The sequence below is a fragment of the Ascidiella aspersa genome, chromosome 1, assembly GCF_963924565.1.
Source record: "Ascidiella aspersa chromosome 1, kaAscAspe10.2, whole genome shotgun sequence".
Taxonomy (NCBI): domain Eukaryota; kingdom Metazoa; phylum Chordata; class Ascidiacea; order Phlebobranchia; family Ascidiidae; genus Ascidiella; species Ascidiella aspersa.
The window spans coordinates 27,402,955-27,413,734 of NC_139447.1; the positions used below are offsets into that span (position 1 = coordinate 27,402,955).

The following is a 10,780-nucleotide window of genomic DNA, read 5'->3' on the forward strand; positions in this document are numbered from 1 at the left end:
CCACCTTAAATGTTCTTATGGCCCACTGGTTGGGAACTGCTGGTCTAGTAGTATTGTATATTTGCGCAATTTAAAAAAAAGTAAAAACACTCAGGGTAAGTGAGCAAAAGATTTATCAATTGTAGGCGCAACTTACCGCTTAATAACGGCCAGAGCAGCGATGTCTCGGGGTTGGCGATGAACTTGAGTGGTTCGGCGACGGGAATGTCAGCGTCAACATCCGAAGGTCGCACGAGAACGATGTGGTGCCAGTAGACCCAGTAGGCGCGGTTCAAGCGGTGCCAAAAAACCTGCACGAGTAAGGCAATTCTGGCCGATTTTTTAACTTGTCTTTATTACAAACAGGGCCAGGTGATAATGCTACTTTTTACGATGGAAAATGGAGTCAATTTAAAAGCTACCTCTTAGCTGACCTCAAGTGCAAAGACACCGGCATGACCACCTTTCCATGTTAATGAAAATGTAAATGGTTGTTTAAATAGAAACATAATGACGAACAAACTATGCTGTTTTATACTTACCAATTGGGGTTATTATGTTAAAACCGTTAATTAAGAGTAGTATGTTTGGTTCACATTCGGCGTTCGCATCGATCATGCATAGATTGATGACACTGAACCCATTAAATAGCGAGAAGATTTAATACGATTTTGCACACCTATTTTGAACCAAGTAGGGTGGATTGAAAAATAAACGACCTTCGATCAAAGAGAACCCTGATGCGATACTTAATGTGTAAAGAAGTTTCCAGGGACAGTTTTATTCTAGTTTTCAGCCTTTACGTTGCCATTTCACAATTGATTATTATAGCTACAAAACACATTCCCAGACGTTACCACAATTAATCTGGTTATAAAATGAACGGACCTGTACGGGAGGCGTGGACTCGTTGTGCTGCCTGTAAATGCCTTCATCGCCCTCAGTTACATCTTGGTAGGATTGGCACGCCCTCACGCGGTAACCCGCTTTCACGATCGACTTCACATAGTTGGCGTAGTGGCGCCGTGAGTCGAAAGCACTTGGATGCCTGTTTCGAAACCAACCAGTTTTACGCCGATCTTTCGAGTCATAAGCTTTTATTATAAGGACGTGACAAGTTTTATTACTATTGTGAGGAGAAAGTACGCAAATCATGCGTGATGTCTTTTTTTACAAACCGGGATTAGGAGGAATATCAAATTAAAATAGAACTTGGCTTAAAAACATTCGCCAGCCTGTTTTACGAATTTTAGAGTGTCCAATCGTGCATCTAATTTATCCTGTTATAAACACATAAGATGAAGAAAGTTGCAATGCTAACAGTTTGTTAAAAAGTGAACAATCTTCCTGTTTGTGAATGTTGAAACGTTATTAGTTTTGCCAAACTTGTAACTTAGGTACTGAATATTTGCTAGCCAATCGTATTCAAAAACCTACGAACTGTATTTTTAGGGTAAATAGGTATTACATAACAAAATGACGACACTGAAAAGGGTTTCATATTTGCACCACAAAATAAATAAAATTTTGAAAATTCAAAAATAGCAGCCACAGTAGATTGAAACAAAATTCCTTAAAAATGGTTTTAAGTAGTAATTAAACAACAACGAAAAAGTAATTGATTCTATTGGAAAACTTACTTGTATTCAGAAAGTGGGTGATCAGACTTAATTAGCGATGCCAGCAAAGAGGGATCAAGGGTTGTTTCTTGCAATCGCTCTGCAAACAGTGGTTTGCAAACACCAGAGACTTCCTTGTCATTCTAAAATAAACATATGCTATAAAATGCTTGCCCAAAGTTGAATATAAATGAGCTTTTAGCTAATACAAAAGAGTTGCCAAAAAATGATACTGAACGAATACTAAAATAACACGTTATGCGCAGTGTAATTGTCAAGAATTCGTTAAGTCAATAGTAACTCTGTATTCTTTGCAGTACATTATTTGACTGCATAACTCTTGTTCGTCGAAATAGAAGCCCTAAGACCCAACAATGCTTGACCAAACACGACCGAATTGCTAAATAGTTCTGCGTGCAGTGTTGCATTCTACTCACTATTGGCAAAAATATAAGTTTTGGACACAATCTGGGCAGTTGACATATTACAGCTAACAAAACGGCTTCAGATGACAGTTGTTAAGAATGTAAATGGGAGATTTTTTTAATTATAATGTACATATGTTAGCAAATTGTTTGGGCGATTTATTTCTGTGATTGTGGGCCCTGTAAGGTAGATAAAGATTAACCCCTTCCCCAAACAAAATCGAGGCTAAATAATTTAATAAAAATACACTAGGATTCGCTATTCTGGATTCGTTATTCTAGATTCGAAACCTATTATTCTAGAATACCTTGGGATTCTATTTTGAACATCCCTAATCACCACCATATGAAGTAAACGTTTTTGTTAACTATTTTTATCTTTAATTTATAAATAACATTGAATTGTCTGTCACGCATATTTTAATCTGGGGGAAATGTAAAGTAGTATTTTCAATTTAGGATATTGTTTTGAAATAAAAAAAAACGGTGATACTATATGTTTTTTAATATTTAGAATTTTGTCTAAAAATGTAGTATATTTAAACTAAAAGACATATAAGAAACAAAAGGCAAGTTTAAAAATCACTACATGTGAAAAAAATTAACCTAAAACGAAGGCCCTCACCTGACTACTGTCTGAACTTGCAAATTATAGAACGCATGACACTCCTTAACCTAATTAAATGGAATGTTAAGAAGATTGACTAGTTGACTGTATCTACTATACACGTACATTGTCAGTTTTCTTTTCTTTGATTTGATGTTGCTTTACTGCTGGTGGATTTTTTGTACTTGCAGCACTGGATGATGTTGCTAAGTTGCTGGTATCTGAAAAGGGTGATCCTAAAAGGCCAGCATATATAAACATTAAAAACATTTTAATCTTTAATATATATTAATTTAGAGGTAGACTGATATATTTGTTTTTCAGTTATATGGGCTCATATTCTGCTCATACTGGTGTATCAGTATTAGTAAATTTGGGCTGATATTTTTTCCGATATTTTACTATATACATTTCCAAAAAAAATTTATATTTGAGCTTGTAAATTTATATTAAGTTTGCACATATAGAGTTTGGTTTGTGATTTTCAGCAATCAGCATTATGTAAAGTAGATATGCAAAATGGTAGTTTTCTGAATAAACATATGTATGGATAAACCTTTATTACGATTTTATTTTTATTCAAATAATTAAATTATTACCATATCCATTTCCAAAACGTAAAAAAATACAGAATTGCTTAAATATAGGAAAACCCCAGCATTAAAGTACATAGGGGTGATGTAAATGTTAAAAACGCAAAATAACTTAACAATGATGTCATGCAAGGTGACATTCAGCCTGGGGAGTTCCGCATAATATAAAATCAGGCTGTACTAACTCTACCGGGGTATTACCAGCTTTAGGGGACTTGTTCCAGTCCATGATCCTGCCGAGCTCATAAATAAGATCTGATATTGCCATGGAAACCTCAAAGCGGTGTACTGTTTCATCGCACATAGAACCTTCTGCTATACAGAGTAAAACAAAGTTATAAAAATTTTAACCAGCCGATCTATTAGAGGTGGTTTCAGGTTGAAAATTGTGTATTTCTTTTAAAAAAATATTAAAATGTGCTAATACTTCAAAAAACACTTATTTTTGACCTTATGGTAAATCAGCTCCATAAAAAAAATGATAAGTATTTGGATTGAAAAATTTCTAAGAACTTTTTTTATTTTATGTTTTACCAACATTCATAGACAAGGTTAACGTTTTTCATTAGTCCTGTCCTTTTTACCAGATTAGGAAAACAATGTATTCTATCACATAATAATGTCAAAGGATTGCTTGTTCTCCCAAATTGCAGATCGCCACAAAATTTTAACAAAAATCCTAGATCTGCCCTGATCATCGCAGAGCAAGAAGAGTGCTTTTCCAGGCTCAGTAGATGGTAACCCTGTGTATACCTTGTAAACAAACTCACTTAAAGTCATCCACGAGCAATGAGTCTTTCCTTGGTGTGTGTTGGAACTTGAATCAATATCCATAAGTGATGTAACCCGTAGGTAGCACTTCATCAACGTGAACAACGTTTTGCCAGTGACCTTGGTATTTTACACAATAAGTCTTTGTAATACTTGCAGTTAAACTAGCAGTAGCAACAACCAATGTTATTGTTATATATTTAGATATAATAGTGGATCAATGAGTTTTCACATTAATGATAAAATAAGGTTGACTATATTTCACTGGGGTTTACAATATAATGACTAAAGGGTTTTACTGAGGTTATGAAAATGACACAGTAGAAAACAAAACAGCAGGCTGAAGAATAGAGATCTAGTTTGTTTCAGACTCAATTGTTTTACAAATTCGCTTAAATTAGCATAGCATATTATTAAAGGTTAAAAGAGTTAAGAGGCAACTAGCTCCAGTGACTAAAGAAAACATTTTCGAATATTTATTTATGGAAATTTCTACAACCTACTCTAAACATTAGTGACACATGTGTGTTGGTATTTGTACAAGTATATATAGACTGTACAGACATACATATACTAGTGTAAGACAGGTTTAATTGAGGTGAAAAACTGTGAATATTTAAAAAAGGATAAAAACATGGTAACTTTTATCATGCAAAAATTAAAATATATAAACCTGTATACGTACAATGAAATCTAAATTGATTAATTTAAAACAAAAATCGGGGAATAAAAATATGTTGCCTATCATTAACATATTTTTTATTTAAATCAGGATATGTTTTGTGAGCAAACAAACACAATAACATGATATACACCTGTGGTAGTTGTACAGAATCTAATGCGACTGCATGCGCTTCTTCGCCAGAGGCAGTCTCTGCAAACATCTCCATCACCATGACACGGTTCTCAAAGTCAGCGTAATGCTTCTTTTGCTCGTGGCCCTCATTTTCATTTTGAGTCAACGACAGTAGCACGTAGGCACGACTACCTAAATAACACAAGACAAATATTGATTGAATGAAACTCCAACAGCATGAATTAGACCAGGGGTGTGGCGGTCCGGCCCGCGACAATATTTTAAGCAGCCTGCAGATAGTTTTCGGTCTTACATGATAATGTGGCCCGCGACCACAGTCCGCGGCAATCCCCCACTACTTGCTTACTCTGTCAAATAATAGTGACTGTTAGTTATTTGTATATTTTGTGTTTTTAGATTCTTGGTTTTGGGTTAAAATTAGATATAGAATTTACAATCAAGATTTTGCCATTGGATTTGCCAAGAAACGTAAAGGTGAACAGGAGAGTCGCAAATTTAAAAGATTGGTTACCCAAGTATGTATGCTGTTCAATGAAAGTGTTGCCGTGTTTAAAGAGTACAACAAAATATGATTTATTCATTGCATCTAGGTCAGTGGTTCTCAACCTTTTAAGCTTCCTGGCCCCCTTTGAAAGGCTCTCACTCCTCGTGGCCCCCCTGCTTATAAAAACACCAAGCATTGTGTTTAACGATTTACTTGGTTTACTTTTTCAAGTTAATAACAAATACAGCCATTAATCAACGAATAAATGCACTTACTTTTAAAAATTGTACAATTTTAATTTAAATTAACTTAGTTAGTCATTACAAATCTTGTTCTTTGACGCCGCCTGGTTATTGTTTATATTCGGCTCTGTTTTGTAGTGAGCGATGCGTTAATTTTAGCCTACTTGAATCTTGGCCTTAAAATGACCTTGAATATTTAAATAACCCTGTAGCGTACTTTATGCGTTTTACGATTGTTGCAGTCTTGCAACATCTTTAGCCGTTAGTAATTACTTAAGGAATACTAAATTAACACATTCAGTACCCCAATAGGTTTTAAACATTCGTGCATTTCATAGGCGCCGGTTACCACGCTATTTACCTCGCCACTCTGTGTTATGACTAGCATGTGATATCACTCGTTTATTGTGTAGATAATGTTGGATCATTAGGATAGTAATTAGGATAGAAGTTAGATATAGGAATTGGTATAGCGTTTTTGTCGCTATGTATTGCTGCCGTTTTGAAGATATATTCCATGATAAGGGAAAATGTTATGTAAACGTCTTTGATTATAGTTGTTGATTGTTAGTCCATAATGTATGTAATTTTGATGTAATGCGCAAGCTCGTTTTTGTTGTCAATAATTAATAATGGTATTTACGTTTCTTGGTATTTTTGAGAATCAGGCAGATAGTCTTACTGCGGCAGAACATTAGCGCTAAGATATAAATAATCAGAACTCACGCTAAATTTTTATTTACGATATATAAGGTCGTAAAATTGGTACCCGAGTATCGTAAAATTGGTGTACCCGAGATCGTAAAAACGATGGAATGTTTCTTTTGCAACTGATCGCTCTTAAAGCAAATTACAAAACCGTTGCACATGGCATTGCACACTATTTGCTCACCTAACAGCATTTGTCTGACACTTGATGATTAGGCAAAGGGTATCGGTAAGTAATAATTGCAGGCCCGAAAAAATGCTGACGCCACACTGCACAGCTGTATGAAACAGCACAGTAATTGTTTCGCCACAGCGACAGGCTTTTAACCAAACTTGCCACACAAGAACTACCAATAAGGCGTACTTTTCCACGATAAAACGATTAAAAATGATCTAATATTCTACTTTTAAACATCCCTATACTGACCGTGACCGTGACAAGTCAAAGCACATGTCGGAAAAATGGGTTACAAACCGTTACAAGAAAGGTTTACAGTCATAAAAACACAAAATTAAGTTAGCTGGTAAATTTAAAAAATAGTGACACAGGTTTTTGGCTTTCCAATTTTGTACTGTTTGTGCAATGTGTTAGTCTCAACCTCATGGAAATCAATTCATCTAAATATTATACGTGGACCACTGAGTCACCAGATACATTTAAAATGTGCTAAAAATTATTTCGTTGGTTTTTAGAAGGGTCCTTCTTAAAACATAAACTTTTCTTCTGTTCAGCAAAGAAAATTTTGGTTCATAAGAAAAATCCAGTTGACCCCTTTGCGAGGGCGTGATCTCATAAAAACACTTTAAAATTTGGGTGCTAACAAAAAAGATACAGCAAAAAAAGATACAGCTAGTTGAATAGAATAATTGTGTTATTGGTAGGGATGTTCAAAGTAGTATAATATTGAATCCTTGGATTTGAATCCAAATTATGGGATTTGTATCCAATTCTGCCGTTCATGAAGGGTAATTTAAACCGATATATATAATTTAATGTTTTACCGCCGATGGTTGTGTCCAATTGTAGAAACACAAGTGGCAAGTTAGATAAAGGCCTGTCGCTGCGGTGACAAATTTATAGTGCTTGCTTTTAAACAAAAATTAAGGTTAAATTATTTGATGAAAATATACTAGGATGCGATATTCTGAATGCGAAACCTAAAGTTCTAGAACCCCCTTGTGATTCTACTTTTGATTTTCTAATTCAAACATGCCTGCATCATTTAAAGCAAGGGCCCTCAACATTCTTCCAGCAGCTCTTCTTGTTTCCTCATCTTTGGTCCACAAAAGTTCAAGTATTAGGTCCAAAGCTCCAGTTTCTCTGAACACATTTGAAAGAGAACCGAGGCTGGCATACGTTCGTAGCACCTAGAAGCAAATGGATGACGTTAAATTTTTGGCAAATATGATAATCTAACTGTACTGAATAATTTGATTGTCACATATTTTTTTGAAATACCAGAAAACAAAAAAAGAATACACATAAATTATTAAAAATGTATTTACATTACAGTATTGTCTGGCATCTGTGAAATCAAAAGTTGTGTTTGTACAAAAATGTGAATGAATACTTAAAGCAAGCAACTAATTAATCAACTAAATTTAAACTGTCTATAAATACTGTGAACACAGACTCTTGCCTTTATAGTATGAGTTAAGCTGGGTAAAGATTTGGACATGTTCTTTAACCTCTGCATTTGCTTCCTTGCTCGATTCACTAGTTTGACAACATCTGCAAAAAAAGTGCCATAGGACATAAAGTCTGGGTTTATTGTGTGCCATAGATATACCTCAAAAAACAGATCTTATAATTGTAATTATTTACAAACCTTTTGATAACCTATGCAAGTCGCCTTTGTCAGGGTTGACAACGTTATTGCTAATTATTTTCTTATCGTTTCCTTGCTCGTATTTTCCTTTGTGTGTTTTTTATGAATTGTACGGGCGTTCGGTGTCATTGAAACCTGCTGAAGGCGACTTGCATAGGTTGCCGGAACAGTGGTAAATAATTACCAATTACCAGAGGAGCTTTTTGATTTATATTACTATGCCTGGTAGCAACAGTTTATGCATAGATATACCTATAAAAAAAAATCTTTATTTAAGAAGTTTTTTGTAATGATTTATTTATAAGATAGGAAAATTCATTAAAAAAAAGAGATGGCATTAATCGATTAGCAATTACAACAAAAACAGGTCTATGGTATGTCACACCATGTCGCATGTCATCCAGGTCCTCCACATCAGAAGGCGGATCACTGTGGTCAGCTGCTTCAGATCTTTTGTTTGTTTGTTTCATCAGACCTTTGTCTGGTTCTGCATTATAAAGCTGGGGACAACACACCATCAACTGAAAAAGGGGGAATTTTAAATAAATTATATATTTAAATGTTTAGGCATTAAAACATGGTCCAGTATTTCTAGGATATTGTTGTGATTTACAATTCCATAAATTATTTGATTTTTATACAAGATTTTTTACAAACAAACCTCTTGATTGCTCATCCAAAGAAACACATATTTAGACGGCCTGTTTTCATCATTGAGACTTGTTGAAGATGACTTGTCATCAGACAACGTCAGGTTTTTTGGAGGACTGAATATGCACCATTTTACCTACAACAAAAACAATGCATACTGCTTTAATATAATGTAAATAATAACATTCTTGTAAAACCGATGAGTATATAAGTCATGTTGTAGTTAGAAACAAGATTTAAAAATTCTGGTAATGATTTAAAGACTATCAGAAATTACGATATAACTTTGGATTACAGACACAAAAAAACAAAATAATGGAATTAGTTTTAAAAATATATTGTTCCTAAACAAAAAAAAACTAAAAAACAAGTTAAAATCTACAATACACTGTATACACAGCACCTACTAAAACAAGTCCTCTTTGTTAATTTTTATATAATGTACACACATATCAGCCTTACCAAGTTTTCAACACTTCCATCTGGCAAGGTTCTTTGTCGAATAAGTTCTTTGGCAAGCAACGTTTCTGTGCTACTCACGACAACACTAAGTTCCTGTTTTTTATCCATTTCAATTATCAGGTCACATATTTAACAATTGATCTTCAATCAAGTAACAAGTTAGTCTGAATATAAAATAATAAATTAATAAAATTTGCTATAGTTTTATCACAAAATAACTATTCTATAATTACAAAGTCTAAAATATTACTGAGATAAAGTGTATTTAATTTGAGTTTATTCTGACAAGAGCAATTAAAAGTACAACTAAAGTAAAAATTACCATAAATGGATGTTTTATTCTTTTTTTAACAATTGTTAGAAATTGGGCAAGTTTTTATTTATGTTACACATGGTATCAATTTTGGCCGCTGGTCTAGAATCCTACCCAAACGCAATAACTGTTAAATAATAATTAGTTGACCTACGCTCACCCAAACACTAACTGACACGATAACCCAAATATTGTGCGTGCTTTGATAATTATTTCTATGCTGTGATAGGATTCTAGACCAGCGCCCAATTTTGTGTCATTGGGAAATGAGCTGCAAACTTCCCTTTGATCCAAGCTTAGTCTGTACTTTATGGAACTTTACCTCAAGATCTTAGGTGTGCAGCACAGAATTGTGAGGTGTGCACTGTGCAATTAAGGTTTTTTCACACAGCGGAGGTTCAGGATCATAGCACAACTTTTTTTAAATTATTTCGATTTAAGTCAATAAAGGTCAATACATAATTCAATTTCCCGCTCCCTATCTTTTATCTTTACAGTTATCCAACGAGCAAACGTCAGTCGGTGGGGTAATCAAGCCTATTAAGAAAAGTTTCTCGACCCCACGGACTTCTTGTATAATCGCAACTTGCAAGCGCGTATAAGCTTCCGATTCCGGTTCCCATAATAGAGAGTAGCCTATAGTTCCTATATGTGTCACAATGTCTATGTATATATGCGCCCCGACAGGCTGCATTGGCTGTCACGAGAATTTCAGATTATTTTACTCGTGGTGTACCTTTTCCGGCGCTGGTCTAGAATCCTACCACAACGAAACACCATTTGGGTTAGGGTACAGGTTAGCGTTTGGGTTAAGGTGGGTCAAGTATTATTATTAAATTAGGAATATAATATTACTTGACCCACCCACACCCAAACGCTAACCCGCATCCTAACTCAAATTTTTTGCAATGATTTTAGAACTGTGGTAGGATTCTAGACCAGCGCCCCTTTTCCTCGTCCTGGGCAGTCTCAAGAAATCAGGGCAAAGAACATGAAATATGGGGCTGCTGCCCCACAGAGCGCCAGGCAGTGACACATTAAATCAAACGTTAGTTCAAAGTTTTGGAAATATATTAACCAAAAAGAAAAAAACGTATTATAATAATTTACTGTAGCCCTGCAAGCAAATCGTACAAAACGATGAGGTATTTTTTCTGGATATTTTAACTAAAAACTAAACTACTAGGATTTTTTTTTTTTGATTGTTTTACCAGCCGTTTACCATACGAATAAATACGACATATTATGTTTCTATGTTGTTGGACCAAAGAGACTATAAT

General features: G+C 34.6%; 1 protein-coding gene across 1 annotated transcript in view; it reads right to left on the bottom strand.

Moving 5' to 3' along the window:
- Window positions 1-9,315, bottom strand: part of LOC146169206 (cullin-9-like) — a 32,797-nt gene extending 23,482 nt beyond the window's left edge. Inside the window, exons 1-12 of the mRNA XM_083388816.1 lie at window positions 9,188-9,315; window positions 8,736-8,861; window positions 8,460-8,595; window positions 7,886-7,977; window positions 7,460-7,613; window positions 4,810-4,982; window positions 3,994-4,114; window positions 3,425-3,538; window positions 2,757-2,866; window positions 1,620-1,741; window positions 868-1,027; window positions 137-290 (exon numbers count right to left, since the gene is read on the bottom strand). Of these exons, the coding sequence (XP_083244942.1) occupies window positions 137-290; window positions 868-1,027; window positions 1,620-1,741; window positions 2,757-2,866; window positions 3,425-3,538; window positions 3,994-4,114; window positions 4,810-4,982; window positions 7,460-7,613; window positions 7,886-7,977; window positions 8,460-8,595; window positions 8,736-8,861; window positions 9,188-9,295 (1,570 nt within the window). The 5' untranslated portion in view covers window positions 9,296-9,315. The remainder of the gene's footprint in view (window positions 1-136; window positions 291-867; window positions 1,028-1,619; window positions 1,742-2,756; window positions 2,867-3,424; window positions 3,539-3,993; window positions 4,115-4,809; window positions 4,983-7,459; window positions 7,614-7,885; window positions 7,978-8,459; window positions 8,596-8,735; window positions 8,862-9,187) is intronic.
- Between the last annotated feature and the right edge of the window lie 1,465 nt (window positions 9,316-10,780).